This window comes from Melospiza melodia, chromosome 27, assembly GCF_035770615.1.
Source record: "Melospiza melodia melodia isolate bMelMel2 chromosome 27, bMelMel2.pri, whole genome shotgun sequence".
Taxonomy (NCBI): Eukaryota; Metazoa; Chordata; class Aves; order Passeriformes; family Passerellidae; genus Melospiza; species Melospiza melodia.
Window position 1 is genome coordinate 8,462,095 of NC_086220.1, and position 23,701 is coordinate 8,485,795.

The 23,701-nt window shown below is 54.3% G+C and overlaps 1 protein-coding gene across 1 annotated transcript; it reads right to left on the reverse strand.

Annotated features, from left to right (window-relative positions):
* Nucleotides 1-466: 466 nt before the first annotated feature.
* COL9A2 (collagen type IX alpha 2 chain) lies at nucleotides 467-22,593 on the reverse strand. The gene is made up of 32 exons (XM_063177373.1): nucleotides 22,449-22,593; nucleotides 18,520-18,594; nucleotides 16,828-16,863; nucleotides 16,675-16,737; nucleotides 14,696-14,749; nucleotides 13,979-14,014; nucleotides 13,804-13,827; nucleotides 13,635-13,688; nucleotides 13,095-13,148; nucleotides 12,897-12,944; nucleotides 12,744-12,800; nucleotides 11,614-11,667; nucleotides 10,706-10,759; nucleotides 9,478-9,531; nucleotides 9,268-9,321; nucleotides 9,133-9,186; nucleotides 8,940-8,993; nucleotides 8,708-8,761; nucleotides 8,555-8,608; nucleotides 8,170-8,214; nucleotides 8,016-8,069; nucleotides 7,724-7,777; nucleotides 7,600-7,653; nucleotides 6,073-6,144; nucleotides 5,957-5,992; nucleotides 5,350-5,394; nucleotides 5,185-5,217; nucleotides 4,444-4,590; nucleotides 3,975-4,029; nucleotides 2,900-3,088; nucleotides 2,698-2,775; nucleotides 467-1,707 (listed from the first exon to the last, which is right to left on the reverse strand). Exons 1-32 carry the CDS (start codon nucleotides 22,521-22,523, stop codon nucleotides 1,502-1,504), a joined length of 2,076 nt encoding a protein of 691 aa, XP_063033443.1. The 5' UTR covers nucleotides 22,524-22,593; the 3' UTR covers nucleotides 467-1,501.
* Between the last annotated feature and the right edge of the window lie 1,108 nt (nucleotides 22,594-23,701).

Below are 23,701 nucleotides of genomic sequence, written 5' to 3' on the forward strand. Positions count from 1 at the left end.
TTCCACGGGCTGGCAGCTCCCTCTCGTGGGGAGAAAAGGCAGGAAGAGCTGGGATGTGGCCCAGATGTGCGGCACAGCTGGAGCGGGATTCCCCGAGGGGTCGGAAAATGGGAATTTTTTTTTTCCAGTGGGAATAAAGACACTTTATAGAACTTTTGAGACTTTAAACTTAGGGCTGTCTAATTAGACAGAGACTAAAAAGCCTAACCTAAGCAATTCACTAGATAAAGAAGAGAACAAAGGAAATAATTGCTTTTATAGAGTGTTTTAGTAAGACTAAAAACCTCTTGCCCCTAGCTCAGTTTTTATCTGAAAAAACTTTATTTTACCTTTATTAAAACTTTTCTGTTTCCAATACTACCTCAGAAGCCATTCTACTAATTTTATGTCAACTTCTACCCTCAAAATTCTGCACCCCACCACAGCCTTGCTTAAATCCAAAGAAATCCACAGATAATTCCACTTATTAAGAATTCAGTTTGGTTTTATTGTCCATTTTTCCAAAAGTTAGTGTTTTCCTCAACACAATTATAAAATATCCCTATTTTACAAAGATTTACAGCTCTGGGAGTGACCAAGTTGGAGCTGGGAATTCTCTTAAATAATCAAACCATGATTTTGGTTTTGGGGGTGGGGCTTGAAAAATTCCAATTTAAAAAAGAAAAGGGAAGGCTAAAAATGGAATTTCCACCAGCTCCTTCAAACATCACAGGGAATTATAAAATTTGTTCCAATTTTTTTGTTTGTTTTTTTTGGGAAAGGGCGCCAGGAGCAGATTTGAAACCACATGGATGGAAACAGGATTAGAGGCCCTGATTCTGGTTTACATAAAGACCCCTTTACAGATTCTGGCAGCACAGAGGAACCGTAAAGTGTATTTAAATAAAATTTATGCTGCCAGAACTGTGTAAAAAAAAATCAAGTCCCAAAATTAACATTTTAGGGCTGTGTTTTCCCTGCTGTCCACCCTCATGCCAGAACCGGGAATGTGAGGCCGCTTCTCGCAGTGTTCTGGTCATTTTTGGAAGGGATTTTCATGAGGGAATTACTCAGAATGAGGGGCAGCACAGAGGAACTCTAAAGTATAGTTAAATAGAATTTATGCTACCAGAACTGAGTAAAAAAAAATCAAGTCCCAAAATTAACAATTTAAGGCTGTGTTTTCCCTGCTGTCCACCCTCACACCATAACCGGGAAAGTGCGGCAGCTTCTCCTTGTGGGATTGCAGTGTTGTGGTCACTTTGGGAAGGGATTTTCCTTAGGAAATTGCTCAGAACGGAGCAACCCTAAAGTGTATTTAAATCAAATTTATACCCACTATAAGATTTTTTTATGCTGCCAGAACTGTGTAAAAGAAAATCAGGTCCCGAAATTAACAATTTAAGGCTGCGTTTTCCCCCGCCTCCACCCTCACACCAAGAAGCGGGAAAGCGCGGAAACTTCTCCCTGTGGGATTGCAGTGTTGCGGTCACTTTGGGAAGGGATTTTCACGGGGAATCGCTCAGAACGAGGGGCCCTTGACGCTGCCCGGCTCCGTGAGGCGGGCGGCCGCGTAGGCCGAGGCTGCCAGGCAGGCGGCGGGCTCGCAGAAGCCGGGCAGGCCCGCGGGCCCCGGCAGCCCCGGCCGGCCCGCCTCGCCCGGGGAGCCCGGCTGGCCCCGCTCGCCCGCCTTGCCGTCCACAGCGTGGCCGGGGATGCCCGGGAGACCTGGAAAGGCAACGGGGTGAGGTGGGTGGGGTGCTGAGAATCAAGATGAGATGCTGAGAAATAGGGGGTTTCCCCTCAGAAATAGGGGTTTTTCCTCAAAAATACGGATTTTTTTCCTCAGAAATATGGATTTTTCCCGGAGCAATAGGGATTTCCCCCTCAGAAATAGGAGGTTTTCCCTCAGAAATAATAGGAATTTTTCCTGAGAAATAGGGATTTTCTCCTCAGAAATAATAAGGATTTTTCCTTGAGAAATAATAGGGATTTTTTTTTTCCCTCAGAATCAGGGATTTCCCCTCAGAAATAATAGGGATTTTTTTTCCCCTGAGAAATAATAGGGATTTTTCCCTGAAAAATAGGGGTTTTCCCTCAGAAATAGGGATTTCTTTTTCCCTTCAGAATTAGGGATTTTTCCCTCAGAAATAGAGATTTTCTCCTCAGAAATAATAGGGATTTTTCTCTGATAAATAATAGGTTTTTTTCTATGAGAAATAGGGGTTTTCCCTCAGAAATACAGCATTTTTCCCTGAGAAATAATAGGAATTTTTCTCTGAGAAATAGGGACTTTTTTTCCCTGATCAATATGTATTTTCCCTCAGAAATATATATTTTCCCCTGAGAAATAGGGTTTTTTTCCCTCAGAAATAGGGATTTTTTTTTTCCCTGAGCAATAATAGGGACTTTTCTCTGAAAAATAGGGATGAAGTTGAGGTTTTGTGGGAAGAGCTTGTGCAGGTTTTATGGAATGAACTTGGGCCTGTTTTGTGGAAGGATCCTGGGCAGGTTTTATGGAATAAACTTGAGCAGATTTACAGGATGAGCCTGGGCAGTTTTTGTGGGATGAACCTGTGCAAATTTTGTGGGATAAACCTGAGCAGGTTTTGTGGATGAACCCGGGCAGGTTTTGTGGGATGGATCAGAAGGTCCCCAGCCACCGCTGGGCTCATCACCCCACGGTGACAAAGGCCACCTGGGGACACCTGGTCTCACCTGGGATCCCTGGAGGACCTGGCATTCCCGGGTGGCCACGGCCAACCTCTCCCCGCTCGCCCTTCTCTCCTCTCTTCCCTGTGGGTACAAAAAGGAGGGAAGGACTCCATGGCAACCCTGGATGGGTGATCAGCGATGGGGACAAACATGGCAGGGCCACCCCAGGAGGGTTTGCACCTGGCACCATGTCACCACCACCCACCTTTGGGTCCGACATTGCCGATCTGCCCGGCAGCTCCCAAGATTCCGGGGACACCTCGGGGTCCCATGGGGCCGTGGGGTCCCTGATCACCGGGTGGCCCTGGGGGGCCGGGGGGACCGGGGGGTCCCGTGGCCCCGACCCCGCCCAGGGCGGCTCTCTTGGCGCTCACGGCCACCTCTGCCAGCTGCTCTGTGGGGCAGACAGGGGCCGGGATGGGATCCACGGGGTGGGATCCATGGGGTGGGATCCATGGGATCCATAGGGTGGGATCCATGGGGTGGGATCCATGGAATCCATGGGATGGGATCCATAGGAAGAGATCCATGGGGTGGGATCCATAGGATTCATGGGGTGGGATCCATGGGATCCATGGTACTCATGGGATCCATGGGATGGGACCCATGGGATGAGATCCATGGGATGGGAACCATGGAATCCATGGGATGGGATCCATAGGGTGAGGTCCATGGGGAGGGGATTCCACCGGATCCATGGGGTGGGATCCATGGGATGCAATCCATAGGAAGAGATCCATGGGATGAGATCCATGGGATGGGATCCATGGGATGGGATCCATAGGATTCATGGGGTGGGATCCACGGGATCCATGGGATTCATGGGATCCATGAGATGGGACCCATGGGATGGGAACCATGGAATCCATGGGATGGGATCCATAGGGTGAGATCCATGGGGAGGGGATTCCACCGGATCCATGGGGAGGGGATCCATGGGATGGAATCCATAGGAAGAGATCCATGGGATGGGATCCATGAGGTGGGATCCATAGGATCTATGGGATGGGACCCATGGGATTCATGGGATCCATGGGATGGGACCCATGGGATGGGATCCATAGGGTGAGATCCATGGGGAGGGGATTCCACTGGATCCATGGGGTGGGATCCATGGGATGGAATCCATAGGAAGAGATCCATGGGATGGGAACAATGGGATCCATAGGGTGGGATCTATAGGAAGAGATCCACATGGGATCCATGGGATGGGATCCACTGGATCCATGAGGTGGGATCCATGGGATCCATGGGGTGTGGCGGTCCCACTCCGCCCTCACCTTGCAGCATCTTCAGCACCACGTCCACGATGTGCTGGTCCCCAGCGTCCCGGCCCTGCCAGGAAGGGAATTTCGCTCCTTTCGTCCCCTCCCAGAGCCCTTCCCAGCCCAAATCCCAATCCCCATCCCCTCCCTGCATCCCAGGTCACCTTCCCACCCTGCTTTCCTCTGTTCTGTCCCAAGTACTCCACGCTCAGCTCACTCCATGCATCCCCTCATGGCATTGGAGTCCAAATTGAGATTTTTAGGGAAAAATCCCAACCCTGCAAATCCCTTCTGCTGGCTAATTTATACAGGGACAGTTTTTGGATGCCATACACAGTGGAAAGACAGAATTCCTCCCCAGGAAAGCAGGATCCCATCTTCCTGAGTGGAACAGCAGCGTGTTCCCAGAGGAGCTGGGTGGGAAGCAGAGGCAATTCCTGCCGAGCAGGGAGGGTGAGGAGGTTTGTAGGATCGGGATACTCACGGCTGTGCCCCTCGGGCCCGGCATTCCCGGCACTCCACGCTCCCCCACCAGCCCCCGCGGGCCGGGCGGGCCGGGATAGCCCCGAATTCCCGGCGCTCCTGCATCCCCCGAGGGGCCGGGAAAGCCGAGCTCTCCCTGGATGCCTTGCTGAGGAGGGATGGAGAGAGAGGGGCATGAGGGGCTCAGGCTGTGCTGAGCATGGGGGCTGCACCCCCAGAGCCCAAAATGTCCCAAAAAGCACGGGCAGGGCTGGGTCCCAAACTGGGCTGGGGGTGAACCCAGGCTGGATCCCAAAAATTGGGGCTGGATCCCAAATGGGGCTGGGGCTGAATCCAGGGTTGGATCCCAAAAATTGGGGCTGGATTCCATACGGGGCTGGGGCTGAATCAAGGCCTGGATCCCAGAAATTGGGGCTGGGGCTGAATCCAGGCTTGGATCCCAAAAATTGGGGCTGAACTTGAATCTAGGGCTGGATCCCAAAATGGAGCTGAGGCTGAATCCAGCACTGGATCCCCAAACAGGCCTGAGCCTGAACCTGGTGCTGAGCCCAGAACCGAGCCTGAATTCAGGGTTTAACCCCAAGGAGGAGCTGAGCCTGAATCCAGGGCTGATCATGGTCACTGGCTCCCATCTCCAGGGAAAATATTCCCCCAGCACATCAGCAGGGAAGACCCAGCTGAGGATCCCACAAATCCTCCCAAGTTTTGGGGTCCCCTCGGTCCCAAATTCCCCATCACTCACCTGTCCTTTGGGTCCTGGCTCTCCTGACTCCCCCTGGGGACAGAGGACACAGAAAAGGCGATGAGGACACAGCAGGGATTTAGGGTTGGCATTTAATGCCAGGCAGGATCCCCCAGCATGGCAAGGGATCCACCAACATTCCAAGAATCTTCTAGAAACACTCACCTTCTCTCCCTTGAGCCCTGCCAGGCCGTGGACACCTGGATCTCCCTAAAGGAAAGGCAAGGAGAGAAGGGAACATTCCCAAAGGGGAAATTCATGGAGAAAGTGCCCGGAGCCAGTGTTAAACCCAGCTCTGTTAACCCAGCTCAGTTAACCCAGCTCTGTTAAACCCATCTCTGTTAATCCCAGCTCTGTCAAACCCAGCTCTGTTAACCCAGCTCTGTTAAACCCAGCACTGTTAACCCAGCTCTGTTAACCCAGCTCTGTTAACCCAGCTCAGTTAACCCAGCTCTGTTAAACCCAGCTGTGTAAATCCCAGCTCTGTTAACCCAGCTCTGTTAAACCCAGCTCTGTTAACCCACCTCTGTTAAACCCAGCTCTGTTAAACCCAGCTGTGTAAATCCCACCTCTGTTAATCCCAGCTCTGTTAATCCAGCTCTGCTAACCCAGCTCTGTTAACCCATCTCTGTTAATCCCATCTCTGTTAATCCCAGCTCTGTTAACCCAGCTCTGTTAGTCCCAGCTCTGTTAGTCCCAGCTCTGTTAACCCAGCTCTGTTAACCCAGCTCTGTTAACCCAGCTCTGTTAATCCCAGCTGGGATGAACTCACAGTGCTGCCTTTGGGGCCGGTTTTCCCTGGAGAGCCCTGGGAAAGGAAGAAGTGGGATCAGCCCAGCTCAGAGCAGCGTCCCCTGGAAGCCACCCTGCTGTCCCCAGAGCTGTCACCTTGTCTCCTTTGACTCCAGGCAAGCCTTGGGGTCCTGGGATGCCTGGTGGGCCCTGCTCACCCTTTGGGCCCTGGAAATCCAAGGAATATGGGAAAATGAATGAGAGGAGACAATGGGAAGACTTTTACCCATCAGGGAATCATCCCCAAGGCATTGAGGTGCAGCTCCTCATCCTCCAGCGTCCAACCTTCCCTAAATCCCAGCTCTGAGGGGACACAGGGCACAAAACCATGGAGAATCCATGCCCAGAGCAGTGATTTTCCATGGATGGATTCCTGTCCAGAGGAAAAGCACCAAAAATCCGATTGTTGCTGTTTTTCCAGTGCAGGAAAGCTCTGGAGAGGGGCTGGGCACTCCTGGGAGGGGAGGAAATTCCTGTCCCAGCTGGGGTCCCGTTAATCCCTGAGCTATTCCCTAATCCCCCGGCAGGGCAGGCATGGGACTGACCCCAGAGCAAAGGGGGAGGTCTGGCTGTGCCCCACTGACCCCAAAGCCAGGCTTGGAACCCCACATCCCGGGCTGAGTGTCCCCTGTGTGCCAGCCGGGATTTGGGGACAGCTGAGAGCATCTCCCATGTCCCAGAGTGGCTTTGGGGACAATTCAGAGCCTGTCCCATGTCCCAGCCCCTCTCTGGGGACATCTCAGAGCATCCCCCGTGTCCCACAGTGGCTTTGGGGATATCTCAGAGCATTCCCCGTGTCCCACAGTGGCTTTGGGGACAACTCAGAGCATTCCCCGTGTCCCAGAGTGGCTTTGGGGACAACTGAGAGCCTGTCCCATGTCACAGAGTGGCTTTGGGGACAACTGAGAGCATCCCCCGTGTCCCACAGTGGCTTTGGAGACATCTCAGAGCATCCCCCGTGTCCCACAGTGGCTTTGGGGACAATTCAGAGCATTCCCTCTGTCCCAGAGTGGCTCTGGGGACACCTGAGAGCCTGTCCCATGTCCCAGCTCCTCTCTGGGCACATTGCAGAGCATCTCCTGTGTCCCAGCCTGGATTTGGGGACAATTCAGAGCATGTCCCATGTCCCAGCCCAGCTTTGGGGACAATTCACCGGCTTTGGGGACAATTCAGAGCATTCCCCATGTCCCACAGTGGCTTTAGGGACAACTCAGAACGTTCCCCATGTCCCAGCGCGGCTTTGGGGACAATTCAGAGCATTCCCTCTGCTCCAGAGTGGCTTTGGGGACAACTCAGAGCCTGTCCCATGTCCCAGCTCCTCTCTGGGGACATCGCAGAGCATCTCCTGTGTCCCAGCCTGGATTTGGGGACAATTCAGAGCATGTCCCATGTCCCAGCCCAGCTTTGGGGACAATTCACCGGCTTTGGGGACAATTCAGAGCATTCCCCATGTCCCAGAGTGGCTTTGGGGACAATTCAGAGCATTCCCTCTGCTCCAGAGTGGCTTTGGGGACAACTCAGAGCCTGTCCCATGTCCCAGCTCCTCTCTGGGGACATCTCAGAGCATCTCCCATGTCCCAGCCCAGCTTTGGGGACAACTCACCGCCTCTGGGGACAACTCACCGCTCTGCCCTGCTCTCCCGGAGGTCCCACGAGGCCACGCTCGCCCCTGTCACCCTGCGGGAAGGAGCGGAGTCAGGGCCACCCCTCCTGGCACTGCCACCCCCCCGCGGTGTCCCCAACTCACCTTCGGCCCGGGGACACCCTGCGGGCCCTGCTCACCCCGAGGTCCGGGCTCGCCCTAAAAACGGGAGAGAAAATCCCACAGCAATGGGATCGACGGGCGTGGTGCGCTCCTTGTCCTTCCCCGAGGCAGGGGTGGCCCTGTCCTTGTCACCAGGGTGGTGGCAGGAGCAGGGTGGCAACGAAGCGCCCGATTCTGCTTTGAGCTCGCAGGAAACGGGAAATAAAAGGGAAAAAGAGAGAGCCGAGCCCCGAGGCTGTCCCCGGGAGGGACACGGCGACATCTCGGTACTTACAAGCTGCCCTGGGGCACCGGTGGCACCGGGGTGGCCCCGAGGACCTGATTCACCCTGTGAAGGGAGAGAGACGGGGGTCAGAGGGGACAGGGGGGGACAGGGGGACAGGAAAGGGACAAGAGCCGCGGGGTGGATGCTCAGAGGCGTCACCCACCTTGTCACCGGGGCCACCTTTGCTTCCGGGCTGGCCTGGCAATCCCTAAGGGAACAAAGCTGGGATCAACCCTGGGCACAGCTCAGTGTCCCCTCGGGGTGCTGACCCTGGCACAGGGTGTCACCCTGGCACAGCTCAGTGTCCCCATGGGGTGCTGGCCCTGGCACAGAGTGACACTCCTGGGCACAGCTCAGTGTCCCCTCAGGGTGCTGGCCCTGGCACAGAGTGACACTCCTGGGCACAGCTCAGTGTCCCCATGGGGTGCTGGCCCTGGCACAGGGTGTCACCCCTGGCACGGCTCAATGTCCTCACAGGGTGCTGGCCCTGGCACCCTGGCAAAGGGCTGTCACCCCTCAGGGGACAGCCTGGCGGGTCCCTCACTCACAGCTTGTCCCCGGTGTCCCGGCGTTCCCGGGCGTCCGGCCTGTCCTGTGCCACCCTGCGAGGGACAGAGGGGGTGTCACCAGGAACGGGGTGCCCACAAGGGACATTGTTCCCTTTGCCATTCCCGTTTTTCCCACGGGTGGCATTCCCTCACCTTCACTCCTGGGATCCCTGGGGTGCCATCCTTGCCATCGATGCCCGGCAGACCCTGAAAAGGGACAAGAGCCATTCATGGGACACCTTAAAGGGACTCAAAGGCTCACGGTGGGGACAAGAAAATGTGGGGAGGGAAAGGAACATTCCAGGTGCGTGTGCTGGAGGGGACAAGGACACACGATGGCACAGCCAGGGATGGGCAGGGCACAGGTGCCACCAGCTGTACTCACATTCTCCCCCTTGGGGCCGATGTCACCCTGGGGTCCCCTGATGCCACGGCCACCCTAGAGCAGGAGGGGACAAGTGTCAGTGTCCTGCTGGTGCAGGGGACAGGCCTGGGAGCTGGAGATGCCCCTCGAGGGCACCGAGGGAACAGGGCCAAGCTGGGGAAAAGGGGACACTGGCACGGGGGGTGTCACCTACCAGCTCTCCCTTGTCACCAGGGCTCCCAGGCGGTCCCTTGGGGCCTTCCCTGCCCTGCAGGAGAGAGGAACACAAGGATTGAGCAGGGCAGAGTGGCACCCCAGAGCAGGCGGGGCTGAGGGAGGGGACACCCACCGGCCTCCCAGCGGCTCCAATGCTCCCAACCATGCCCTTGTAGCCAGCAGGGCCCTGGAATGAGAGCATGGAAAGGTCAATTCCCACCCCAACCCATCCCTGCACCCCTGAGACGGCCCAGCACGGAGGGATGATGATGATGATGATGATACTGGGAATGATCTCGGTGGCATCTGGAGCCCGGAGCCAGGGGATGCCACCCGCACTCACCGTCTCCCCTTTGGGTCCTGCCATGCCAGGGTACCCCCTGAGGCCCTGAGGTCCCTGCAGGGAAGGAAACACAGCAAATTCAGCTGGGAATAAAACCAACCCAGGGGGAATGTGGGATCTCAGCACCTCAGGACTGAGGTGTAGAGTCACCAAGACCACCCTTGGGGGGCTCGGAGGTCCTGGAATGTTGCCAGAAGTGTCTGGTGGCTGGACTTTGATCCTACACGGGAGACAACACCTGTATGAGGATGGGAGGATTTCACTGGGTGAATGGTGAAGGGATAAGTTAATTAGAGTGTGAAACACAGGGTTTAGGATTTCTGTACAGGGGGGTCTAGAGAAGTAAGATGGAGGAATTGGGGCGTGTCCTGTCCTTCTTCTTCTTCTTCTTGGCCTCCATCTTCTGTGGTGATGTTGGCACTTTGGGATTGGTTCTTACTAAAAGTGCACTGGTCAATAAGGGTGAAAGGTATTGGGAAAAATGATAAATATTGTATACGTAGTTTTGAGTATAAAGATAAGTGACCGCCCCGGGGGCTCTCAGTGTGCTCATGGCTGGCTGCTGTGCTCTGTCGGGCCGAGAGAAAATCTTGTAGATAAAAAACTAATAAACACTGAAGACCGAGAAAAAACCTGAAGCCTCTTTTCGTCCTTTGGAGCGCGGGCTGCCCAAGGCCATCCCCGAGCCTTTCCAGGTCATTAAAACAGCCAAGACAGCGACAGGGGAAGCAGCAATTACAGCAAAACCCAACACCGGGAATCCAAACACGAGGAATTCCAGTCCCTCCTAATTCCAGAGCCCCCAGCAGGTGCTTTTCCAGCTGTCAATTCCATAACTCCAAACTGCAGCCACGTCCCTGGGCCACAGCTCTTGGCTTGAAAGCAGTTTTGCCCTTTCCTGGCCTGCAGGGCTCAGCCCAGTAATTGTTTTTCATCTTCAAAGTGCTCTGAGAATTCCCGTGGCTTTAATTCCCCCCCGGGGCAAGGGGGACTCAGGGGACAGCAGGGATTTATCCCAAATTATCCTGGGAACAGCCCAGGTGCCCATGGAGCTCTGCAGAGGGAGAGGTGGTGGCATCCATGGCTGGGAGAGGGATGGGATGGAGGCTTTGCTTCAGCAGGGACAGGCTGGTGTCACCTCCCTGGTGTCTGGGGACAAGGACAAAGAGGCCACCCCCAGATCCTGCAGCACTTGGGGGACAGAGGAAAAGAGGAATGAAGGATTTACCGGAGGGCCTGGGACTCCTTGTTCTCCAGAGGCACCAACGTCCCCCTTGGGGCCCTGGGAATGGAGAGAAAAGGGAATGTTGGAGGGAGAGGGGACACAAAGCAGCCTGGGGACACCACAGCACCCACCTGGCACCCAGCAGGGGATGGGGACAGGTGGCCCTGCCCAGGAACCACCCTGGGAAGGCCACCCTGGTCTCCCATTCCCACATTGTTCATTTTCCTCTTTCCTCCCTTCTTCATTTCCCTTCCTAAAACTCCTTCACTGGGTCCAGCCCCACAGGGACCACCACACTTGGATCCTGCTGGGATCCAGCTGAGATACAGCTGAGATCCTGCAGGGATCCTGCTGGGATCTGCTGAGATCCTCCTGGGATCCTGCTGAGATCTGGTGGGGATTCTGCTGGGATCCTGCTGAGACCCTGCAGGGATCCTGCTGGGATGTGGTGGGGACCATGCTGAGATCCTCCTGGGACCCTGCTGGGATCCTGCTGGGATCTGGTGGGGATCCTGCAGGGATCTGGTTGTGATCCTGCTGTGATCTGGGCAGGATTTGGCTGAGATCCTGCTGAAATCCTACTGGGATCCTGTTGAGATTCAGCTGGGATCCATCTGGGATTTGGCTGGGATCTGCTGAGATTCTGCTGAAATCCTGCAGAGATCCTGCTGGGATCTGGCTGGGATTTGGCTGAAATCCTGCTGAGATCCTGCTGAAATCCTACTGAGATCCTGCTGGGATCCTACTGGGATCCGTGTGAGATTTGGCTGGGATCTGGTGGAGATCTTGCTGGTATCTAGCTGAGATCTTGAGAGGATCTTCCTGAGACCCTGCTGAGATCCTGCTGCTATCTGGCTGAGGTCTGGTGGGGATCCAGCTGGGATCCAGCTGGGATCTGCTGGGGCACTCACCGGCTCTCCCTGCTTTCCAGGCTCTCCGAGGGCACCAGGGCGGCCTCTGTGTCCCTGAGTGGGGAGAGAGAAAATCCGTGAGGAAAATCCCTGGCACAGCTGCAGGGTGGTGGTGGCACCATCCTGGTGGCCACGTCCCACAGAGCCCCCACTGGCACCACATCCCACCCTAGGGTGCCCGCTGGGGACGTGGTGGGGCTCAGAATCCCACTGGGGACATTGGGGGACTCAAAATCCCAATAGGGGCATTGAGGAGCTCAGAATCCCACTGGGGACATGGAACAGGTTCAGAATCCCAATAGGGGCATTGAGGGACTCGGAATCCCAATGGGGACATTGGGGGGCTCAAAATCCCAATAGGGGCATTGAGGGGCTCAGAATCCCAATGGGGACATTGGGGCGCTCGGAATCCCATCAGTGACATTGGGGGATTCAAAATCCCACTGGTGACATTGAGGGGCTCAGAATCCCACTGGGGACATTGGGGGACTCAAAATCCCACAGGTGACACTGGGGGACTCAAAATCCCGATAGGGACATTGAGGAGCTCAGAATTCCAGTAGGAACATTTGGGGGGGAGGGTTCAGAATCCCACAGATGACATTGGGGAGCTCAGAATCCCACTGGGGAAATGGAACAGGTTCAGAATCCCAATGGGGACATTGAGGGGCTTCAGAATGCCACTGGGGACATTGAGGGGCTCAAAATCCCAATAGGGACATTGAGGGGATTTCAGAATCCCACAGGTGACAATGGGGAGCTCAGAATTCTACTGGTGACATTGATGAGTGGGGACATCCCACTGAGGACATTTTTGGGGGGGTTCAGAATCCCACAGGTGACATGGAATGGGCTCAAAATCCCACTGGGGACATTGGGGAGGTTCAGAATCCCACAGGTGACATGGAATGGGCTCAAAATCCCACCGGGGACATTCAGAATCCCACAGGTGACATCCTGAGCTGGGGTTGGGGCTTTGGCACAGGGTGCCACCCCCAGGAAGGGCCTGGGGACCCACAGGACCTTTCCTCCAGGCCTCCTTGTCCTGCTACTCCAGAGATCCAGAGAAGGATCCTGGAGGTGACAATTCCCGTTTTTTCCCCCCCATGGCATCTCCAGGACTTCCTTACCTTCAGTCCCTGCAGTCCCTGGGGGCCTTTGGGACCTGGGGGGCAGCTGGTGGGACACTGGGAGGAGAGGAAGGACAAGGATGAGTTGGGAATGACCTGGAGAAGGCCAGGAAGAGGGGACACAGTGGGGGACAAGGTGACGGCAGCTCTCACCAGGAAATCAGCGCTGCCTTCCACGCCTTGGAGGTGTCCTGGGAGTCCCTGCAGGGAAGGAAACCATCAGAATTCCAGGATTTTGCATCAGGAGCAGGAAACAAGGAGTGAGGTGGGAGGGGAGAGCCAGAGCCCAAATTCCAGCCCCAATCCCCAGGATGAGCCTGGGGAAGCTTCTCCCTCCTGGGGGATACTCACAGGTTTCCCTGGAGGGCCTGGGGGACCCCTTGGGCCGTCGGGTCCGGGGTCACCCTAGGAAGGAAGGCCAGGAAAGGAGAATTTGGGATGAGGAGGGGAGGTGGAGAGCCAGGATGTCCCAGCAGGAATGGGGACATGCCCAGGGTGATGGCACCCAGGGAACCTCCATTCCCACGTTTCAGGATCATCCCTGGAGCCCTGGAGGGCACAGGAATGGGGACATCCCAGGGTGATGGCACCAAGGGAACCTCCATTCCCACGTTTCAGGATCATCCCAGAAGCCGTGGAGGACACAGGAATGGGGACATGCCCAGGGTGATGGCACCAAGGGAACCTCCATTCCCACGTTTCAGGATCATCCCAGGAGCCCTGGAGGGCACAGGAATGGGGACATCCCAGGGTGATGGCACCAAGGGAACCTCCATTCCCACGTTTCAGGATCATCCCAGGAGCCCTGGAGGGCACAGGAGCAGCTCCTGGTGGAAGGAGGGGAAGTTCCAAGGTGGGGAAGTTCCTCCCTGTCCCCTCCTGACTCCTCACCTTGGGTCCCAGCACTCCAATCTCCCCAGGAAGTCCAACCTGGCCTGGAAGCCCCTTAGGGAGAAAGGGAGAGAAATTCATGGAGTGAGAGAGGCCCCATCCTGATTCCTGCCCTCCGAGCTTTGAGCTCCTCCTGCACAATTCCATCCCAGCCCCATGTGGCACTTACAGGAGGTCCTGGCAGTGAAGGACCCTGTGACAAAAAAAAAAACAAAATTATAATTGTTTCAAATTCCCCAAATCCTCCAGAATTCCCGTTTCAAGGAGAGCAATTCCCACCCCACCACCAAGGATGGGACTTGAGGGGGGCGCCCACCCCACCCATGGGAGCAGCAGATACTCACAGGGAGCCCTGGTGGCCCTGGGAGTCCGGGCTGGCCCTGCCAGGACACAAGAGGAGAGTCAGGAGCTGGAAAAGGAGGATCTGCTCTGGCAGCTGCTCCAATTCCCCCTGCCTGGGTGCAGCCTCGGGGCCAGAAATTCCACCAGGGAGTTCCTGCACCCATGGGTCCCTTCCAGAGTGATGGGGATGGGCCCAGGATGGGGCTGGGGGGGGAAGGTGGGATCCTTGGAAAGGTGGAAACTTGGGATCTTTGGAAAGGTGGGAAATTGGGAAGGTGGGAAATTGGAAATGTGGAAATTTGGGAAGGTGGGATCCTTAGAAAGGTGGAAATTTGGGAAGGTGGGATCTTTGAAAATGTGGAAATTTGGGAAGGTGGGACCTTGGGAAGGTGGGACCTTGGGAAGGGGGACTTTGGGAAGGTGGGACCTTGGGAATGTGGAAATTTGGGAAGGTGGGACCTCGGGAAGGTGGGAGACTGGGAATGAAGGAGCTTGGGAAGGTGGAAATTGGGGAAGGTCGGAAATTTGGAAAGGTGGGAATTTGGGAAGGTGGAAATTCGGGAAGGCTGGAAAGGTGGGATGGTGGGAAATTAGTAAGGTGGAAATTTGGGAAGGTTGGAAATTGGGAAGGTGGGATCCTTGGAGAGGTGGGAATTTGGGGAAGGTGGGAATTAGGGAATGAGGGATCCTGGGATGAGGAGGATCTGCCCCTCACTCACTTTGGTTCCCGGCCTGCCAGTGGCTCCTGGCTCCCCTTTGGCTCCCGTCAGGCCCTGCATGGGAAGAGACCCCGCGATTATTCCCACTCCTCCTCCTCTCCAGGCAGGAATTCTTGCTGGGTTGGATCCCTCAGGAATTTCACAGCACAGGGACGCCCTGCAGGGACCCCCACACAGCCCTGGGCACACCCAGCCCTGGCAGGGACACGTGGGCAGCTCCACCCATCCCTGACCCTGGTTTTACCCCTGGGATGGGGCAGAACCTCCCCAGGCGCCCATCACACCCCCAGGGGACCTGGGGACAGCCAGGGTGGGGTGGCAGCTCCGTCCCCTTCCTGCCACCACCTCTGTCAGGCTGTGCCAGGGAGGGGACAATGGCAAAGTCACCGGTGCCACCTCATGGGTGCCCAGAAAGTGGGGACAGTGGGGGACACTTCAGATTTATCCTGGAGGAAACAAGAGGAGCTCTGCTGGGATTCCAAAGGTGGCAAGGGGTGGAAAAGCAACTCCAAAGCTCTTTTGGGGTTCCCAATGTGGGCAGGAGTGGCAGAAGCTCTTCTGGGATCCCCAAGGTGGGAGGGGATGGCAGAAACAATTCCCAAGTTTTCTTTTGGGATCCCCAAGGTGGGAAGGGATGGCAGAAACTCTTTTAGGATACCCAGTGTGGAAAGGAGTGGCAGAAACTCTTTTGGGATTCCCAATGTGAGAGGGAGTAGAAGAAGCAATTCCCAATCTCTTTTGGAATTCCCAAGTTCTTTTGGAATCCCAGTTTGGGATGGGGTGACAGAAACTCTTTTGCGATCCCCAAAGTGGGCAGGAGTGCCAGAAGCTCTTTTGGGATGTCCAAGGTGGGAGGGGATGGCAGAAACAATTCCCAAGTTTTCTTTTGGGATTCCCAAGGTGGGAAGGGATGGCAGAAGCTCTTTTAGGATTCCCAATGTGGAAAGGAGTGGCAGAAACTCTTTTGGGATTCCCAATGTGAGAGGGAGTAGAAAAAGCAATTCCCAAGCTCTTTTGGGATCCCCAAGGTGGGAGAGGGTGGAAGAAGCAATTCCCAATCTCTTCTGGGATTCCCAAGTTCTTTTGGAATCCCAATTTGGGATGGGGTGACAGAAACTCTTTTGGGATCCCCAAAGTGGGCAGGAGTGGCAGAAGCTCTTTTGGGATCCCCAAGGTGGGAGGGGATGGCAGAAACAATTCCCAAGTTTTTTTTGGGATCCCCAAGGTGGGAGGGGATGGCAGAAACAATTCCCAAGTTTTTTTTTTTTGGGATCCCCAAGGTGGGAGGGGATGGCAGAAACAATTCCCAAGGGGTTTTTTTGGGGATTCCCAAGGTGGGAAGGGATGGCAGAAGCTCTTTTGGGATTCCCAATGTGAGAGGGAGTAGAAGAAGCAATTCCCAAGCTCTTTTGGGATCCCCAAGGTGGAAGGGGGTGGAAGAAGCAATTCCCAAGTTTTTTTCGGGATCCCCAAGGTGGGAGAGGATGGCAGAAACAATTCCCAAGTTTCTTTTGGGATTCCCAAGGTGGGAAGGGATGGCAGAAGCTCTTTTAGGATTCCCAATGTGGAAAGGAGTGGCAGAAGCTCTTTTGGGATCCCCAAGGTGATCAGGAATGGCAGAAGCTCTTTTGGCACCCCCAAGGTGAAAAGGGGACGGCAGAAGCAATTCCCAAGCTCTTTTGGGATTCCCAATCTCTTTTGGGATCCCCAAGGTGGGAGGGGATGGAACAAGCAATTCCCAATCTCTTTTGGGATCCCCAAGGTGGGCAGCAGTGCCAGAAGCTCTTCCCGAGCCCTGCTGTGATCCTAAAGGTGGAAAAGGGCATCAAAAGCTCTTCCCGAGCTCATTTGGGATTCCCAAAGTGCTTCCAGCTCCTGTCCAAAGGGATTTGGGCACGTTTTGATGTGGGGCAGACCCTGGGGACAGGAGCAGCTTGCTGTGACCCCACAGACACGAGGGGACAGGGGACACTTCTCACATCAATTCCAGGCTTTCCTGGGGGTCCATCCGGGCCAGGGGCTCCAGGGTCACCCTTGACACCCTGGAAAAACGAAAAAATTTTTGGGATTAGGTGGGAAGAAAGGCCCATGGAAGGAGCAGGATCCTACTGAGGGATGGGGTGGGTACTCACCGGGGAGCCGGCAGATCCTGCAGGGCCTTTGTCACCCTGGGGAAAGGGAGAGGTGGCAAAGGGATGGGGAACCCCAAAAAACCCAACCTGGGGACCCCAATCCCTGCCCTGCTCCTGGGACAGGGGGGAGCTGCTGGATCCCACAGGCAGGGCAGGATGGGGCCGGGGTTGGGTTTTTTGGGGTTTATGACAGTTTTAGTAGGGTTTTTTGAGGGTTTTTTGGGGTTTTTGAGGGGTTTTTTGGGGGGGTTTTGTGGGGGTTTTATTGGAGATTTTGTGAGGGTTTTCTTGAGGTTTGGGAGGGTTTTTTTGGGGTTTTGGGAGGGTTGAGCTGGGGTTTTGTGAGGGGGAATTGGTGAAGGTTGTACTAGGGTTTTGTGAGGGTTTTATTGGGGTTTGTGAGGGGTTTTGGGGTTTTGTGAGGGTTTTATTGGGGTTTGTGAGGGGTTTTGGGGGTTTGTGGGGGTTTTATTGGGGTTTGTTAGGGGTTTTGGAGGTTTGTGGGGGTTTTACTGGGGTTTTGTGAGGGTTTTTTGGCGTTTTGGGAGGGGGAATTGGTGAAGGTTGTACCAGGGTTTTGTGAGGGTTTTATTGGGGTTTGTTAGGGGTTTTGGGGGTTTGTGGGGGTTTTATTGGGGTTTGTTAGGGGTTTTGGAGGTTTGTGGGGGTTTTATTGGGGTTTTGTGAGGGTTTTTTGGCGTTTTGGGAGGGGGAATTGGTGAAGGTTGTACCAGGGTTTTGTGAGGGTTTTATTGGGGTTTGTTAGGGGTTTTGGGGGTTTATGGGGGTTTTATTGGGGTTTGTTAGGGGTTTTGGAGGTTTGTGGGGGTTTTATTGGGGTTTTGGGAGGGTTTTTTGGCATTTTGGGAGGGGGAATTGGTGAAGGTTGTGCTGGGATTTTGTGAGGGTTTTATTGGGGTTTGGGAGGGTTTTACTGGGATTTTGGGAGGGTTTGATGGGGTTTCTGAGGGGGCTTTTGTGGGGTTTCCAGTGGGATTTTGTGAGGGTTCTGCTGAGGTTTTTGTGAGGGGTTTGCTGGGGTTTGTGAAGTGGGATTTTGTGAGGGTTTTACTGGATTTTTGTGAGGGTTGTTCTGGGGTTTTGTGAGGGTTGTTCTGGCGTTTCTGAAGCGCTGTGGCTGCTCTGGGTATAAATAACACTAAAATAACACCACATCCTGGAGAAAGGGCACTTTCTGCTGCCTCACAGGGCTCCCCTCTGTTCGGGCCCCCATCCCACAACCCGTGGAGGATCCAGAGCCCCAATCCCCCCCAAATCCCTCTGCAGAACCCCACTGGGACATCCCTGTCCCCCTACCAGGTCTCCCTTTCACCTCTGGGGTTCTCCCTGCCCCAACCATCCCCCAGTACACCTCAACCTCCCCATCCCCAATTCCCCAAAAACCAATCCCACCCAAAATTCCTCTTGGAGCTCAGTGGGCACCTCTGGGGTGCTCCCTGCCCCAATCATCCCCCCAAAAACCAATCGCACCCCCAATTCCCCAGCTGTGGATGCGGCTGGATTTGGGGTGCAGCACCAAACCGAGCTGGGGCTGCTCTGTGTGCCCTAAATCAGGAGTGGGAACAGCACGGAGAGGCACCCCCGGCCCTGTGCCACTCACAATGTCCCTTTTGTGCTCCGTGTCCCCTCCCTCCCTCCCTCCCTCCCTCCCACAGGTTCCTGCTCACTCACATCGATGCCATCAGCTCCTGGCACTCCTGGGGGACCAGGGGGCCCTCGTGGGCCAGGCTCTCCTGGTGGCCCTCGCTGTGGGGAGAAGGGATGGGATCCACGTCAGGAAGGACCCCGAGATGTGCTGGGAATCCAGTTCCAGGGAGATGGGATGGAGACACCCCGAGGGATCAGAGCTCTGCCCCTCATGTGGGGCACGGATGGGGAAATGCAGGATTTCTCCCCCTGGCACCTCCAGCTCCTCACTCCCTGCCCGGTTTCGATCCCGTTTCTCCCATCCCCTGCTCTGGTGTCCATGGGGAGCAGAGCGGGGTCTCCATGGGGTGGTGGCAGCGTTTTTACCCCTCCTTCCTCTCTCCCTGGTGCGCGAGGATGTCCTGTCCTGACAGAGCAGGATCTCCAGGGGATGAAATTTTTACCCCATCTCTGTTCTCTCTTTCCCTGGTATCCAAGCATCTCCTGCCCCAACAAAGCAGGGATCTCCATTGGATGAAATTTTTACCCCATTTCTGCTCCCTCTTTCCCTGGTATCCAAGGATCTCCTGCCCCAAAGGAGGAGGGATCTCCATGGGATGAAACTTTTACCCCATCTCTGCTCTCTCTTTCCTTGGTATCTGAGGATCTCCTGCCCTGATAAAGCAGGATCTCCATGGAATGACATTTTTACCCCACCTCTGCTCCATCTTTCCCTGATATCCAGAGATCTCCTGCCCCCATGGAGTGGGATCTCCATGGGATGAAATTTTTACCCCATTTCTGCTCTCTCTTTCCTTGGTATCCAAGCATCTCCTGCCCTGATGGAGCAGGATCTCCATGGGATGAAACTTTTACCCCATTTCTGCTCCCTCTTTCCCTGATGTCCAAAGATCTCCTGTCCCCATGGAGCAGGATCTCCATGGGATTCAATTTTTACCCCACCTCTGCTCCATCTTTCCCTGATATCCAGAGATCTCCTGCCCCCATGGAGTGGGATCTCCATTGGATGAAATTTTTACTCTATTTCTGCTCCCTCTTTCCCTGGTATCCAAGGATCTCCCTGCCCCGACGGAGCAGGATCTCCACGAGATGACATTTTTACCCCATTTCTGCTCCCTCTTTTCATGGTGCCCACGGATCTCCTGCCCCAAAGGAGGAGGGATCTCCATGGGATGACATTTTTACCCCATCTCTGCTCCCTTTTTCCCTGGCATCCAAGGATCTCCTGCCCCAACAGAGCAGGAACTCCATGGGATGAAATTTTTACCCCATCTCTGCTCTCTTTTTCCCCTTTGCTCCTGCCTGCATGGAGCAGAATCTCCATGGGATGACAATTTTACCCCATTTCTGCTCTCTTTTTCCCTGGCATCCAAGGATCTCCTGCCCCAACAGAGCAGGGATCTCCATGGGATGAAATTTTTACCCCATCTCTGCTCCCTCTTTCCCCTTTGCTCCTGCCTGGATGGAGCAGGCACTCCAAGCATTTCTACCCCATCTCTGTCCCCACTTTCCTACCACTCCCAGATCCGGGTGTCCATGGGGTGACAGCAGCATTTCCAAGACCCCTTTTTTATCTCAGATTAAAGGGATTTCTGGGAGCCCTGTCAGGATTCACCCCCAGGACGAGGCGGGGACCCCCAGCCCCTGCGTGAGAGCTCTCCCTGGGCCAGGCTGGCTCTGCTCCCAGGCTCCAGACAAAAGCTCCATTCAGGGAAGCTCCCAGAGGCTGCTCCTGCCTTTGAGGTTTGCACAGGACTCGGCAAAGAAACCTCTGTTACCCTAACAGGGAGTTCAGGGGGGAAGAGATTCCAGAGCTGAACACTGAAGCCTTGGTGTGCCTGGAAATGGGGAGTAAATGGTGGCTGGGCTGCACTCCTGCAGCTCCAATTAATTAAAAAAATTAATATAAATGGAAGGAATAAATGTAGGAATTGTATATGTATAAATATAAGGAATTATAATGTATAAATATAAGGAATCAATGGAAATCTATAGGGGTGAGAGGTGCTGCTGGTTCAGGTACAGAAAGGAGAGCCCCAGCTCCACTCCTGCTGCTCTTCCAGCCTCCCAGGCTGGATTAATTAAAAAATCAATATAAATGTAAGGAATAAACGTAGGAATTAATATAAATATAAGGAATCAATGGAAATGCCTTTGAGGTTTGCACAGGACTCGGCAAAGAAACCTCTGTTATCCTGACAGGGAGTTCAGGGGGGAAGAGATTCCAGAGCTGAACACTGAAGCCTTGGTGTGCCTGGAAATGGGGAGTAAACGATGGCACTCCTGCAGCTCCAATTAATTTAAAAAATTAATATAAATGGAAGGAATAAATGTAGGAATTAATATAAATATAAGGAATCAATGGAAATCTATAGGGGTGAGAGGTGCTGCTGGTTCATGTACAGAAAGGAGAGCCCCAGCTCCACTCCTGCTGCTCTTCCAGCCTCCCAGGCTGGATTAATTAAAAAATCAATATAAATGTAAGGAATAAATGTAGGAATTAATACAAATATAAGGAATCAATGTAAATCTGTAGGGGTGAGAGGTGCTGCTGGTTCATGCACAGAAAGGAGAGCCCCAGCTCCACCTTGGATCAATCCCTGAGCCCATTCCTGGCATCTCCCCTGAATGGCACCTTTGTGCTGCCCGAGGAATGAATTCCAAAGGGTTCCTTGTTCCCAAAATTCCCACATCCCCCCTGCCCTCACAAACCCATGGGGACCCCGGGGGGGTTTAGGAAGGAGTTGTCCCCCAATTTGCAACAGGCAGCTCAGGAACTACATGAAAAATTCCCCAAAACCTCTAAAACCTGATATTTTTTTTTGCAGCTATAAGACAAGGAACCACATGGAAAAGTTCCCCCAAACCTCTAAAATCTGGGGGGGTTGTTTGTTTGTTTGTTTGTTTGTTTGTTTTGCAGCTATAAGGCAAGGAACCACATGGAAAAATTCCCCAAAACCTCTAAACCCTGAATTTTTTTCGCAGCTATAAGACAAGGAACCACATGGAAAAATTCCCCCAAACCTCTAAAATCTGGGGAGGGTTTTTTGTTTGTTTGTTTGTTTGTTTGTTTTTTGCAGCTATAAGACAAGGAACCACATGGAAAAATTCCCCAAAACCTCTAAACCCTGAATTTTTTTCACAGCTATAAGACAAGGAACCACATGGAAAAATTCCCCAAAACCTCTAAACCCTGATATTTTTTTTTGCAGCTATAAGACACGGAACCACATGGAAAAATTCCCTCAAAACCTCTAAAATCTGATATTTTTTTTGCAGCTATAAGACAAGGAACCACATGGAAAAATTCCCCAAAACCTCTAAAATCTGATATTTTTTTTGCAGCTATAACACAAGGAACCACATGGAAAAATTCCCCCAAATCTCTAAAACCTGATTTTTTTTTTTTATTTTTTTTTTCAGCTGTAAGACAATGAACCACCAAGTCTGCACTGAGAGGTGTCTGGAAGGTCTCGGAGGTGTCTGGGGACCCCCAGATGGAGCCCTGAGACCACCCCAAGAGTGTCAGAGATCCCCAGCCCTGCTCAGAACGGATCTGCAGCACATCCCAGGAAAGCAGGAGCAGAAAAAATAACCAGTAGGGAAGACAAAGCCCCCCCACTGCTGCTGCAGGGGGGAAAATCAAATTAAAATGGTTTAGCAAAGTTAATTTAAAGTCTGCACGGAGACATCTCTGGCGGGTGGGGGCTGCGGCTGTTCCCACATTCCCAGGAAGGAAAAACAAGGGGGAATAAACCCAAAGGGCTCAGCACTGCGAGGGAGCGGAGACGGGGAATGTCCCCCCTGCAATTCCATCTTCACCCCCTTCTCCATCCCCTTCTCCATCCCCTTCTTCATCCCCTTCTTCATCCCTGCTCCATCCTCTTCTCCATCCTCTTCCCCATCCTCTTCTCCATCCCCATCTCAGCCCGGGAATGGAGCGCGGCACTTACGAGCTGGGCCAGGCAGAGGCAGGAGGCTTGGAGCAGGAGCCAGAGCTGCGACACCAGCGTGGTGGCACGGGCCATGGCAGCGGGGCTGGCACCGAGCGGGGCTGGCACCGAGCGGGGCTGGCACCGAGCGGGGCTGGCACCGAGCGCGGCGGGCACCGAGCGAGCGCCGGCTCGCAGCGCTCCGGGACACCGGGAGGGCCGGGCGAGGAGGAGGAGGAGGAGGAGGAGGAGGAGGAGGAGGAGGAGGAGGAGGAAGGGGCTCATGAATATGGAGCAGTGGGATGAGGGCAGGTCCCCGCCCCTCTCAGGTGAGAGCCGTGGCGATTCTGGGCTGGATGGAGACAGAGTTTGGCACGGTGGTGACAGAGTTTGGCACGGTGGGGACGGGATTTGGCAGGATGGGGACAGAGTTTGGCATGGTGGGGACAGAGTTTGGCAGGATGGGGACAGAGTTTGGCACGGTGGGGACAGAATTTGACACAGCGGTGACAGGATTTGGCCACAATGGTGACAAAATTTGGCATGATGAGGACAGGAATTGGCACGCTGGGGACAGAGTTTGGCACGATGGGGACGGAGTTTGGCAGAATAGGGACAGGAATTGGCAACATGGGGACAGAGTTTGGCACGATGGGGACGGGATTTGGCAGGATGGGGACAGAGTTTGGCACGGTGGGGACAGAGTTTGGCAGGATGGGGACAGAGTTTGGCATGGTGGGGACGGGATTTGCCGGGATGGGGACAGAGTTTGGCACGGTGGGGACAGAATTTGACACAGCGGTGACAGGATTTGGCCACAATGGTGACAAAATTTGGCATGATGAGGACAGGAATTGGCACGCTGGGGACAGAGTTTGGCACGATGGGGACGGAGTTTGGCAGAATAGGGACAGGAATTGGCAACATGGGGACAGAGTTTGGCAGGATGGGGACAGGATTTGGCACGGTGGGGACAGGATTTGGCACGGTGGGGACAGAGTTTGGCAGGATGGGGACAGAGTTTGGCATGGTGGGGACGGGATCTGGCAGGATGGGGACAGAGTTTGGCAGGGTGGTGACAGAATTTGACACAGCGGTGACAGGATTTGGCACAATGGTGACAAAATTTGGCATGATGAGGACAGGAATTGGCACGCTGGGGACAGAGTTTGGCACGATGGGGACAGTTTGGCAGGATGGGGACAGGATTTGGCATGGTGGTAACAGAGTTTGGCAGGATGGGGACAGGATTTAGTACGATGGGGACTGGATTT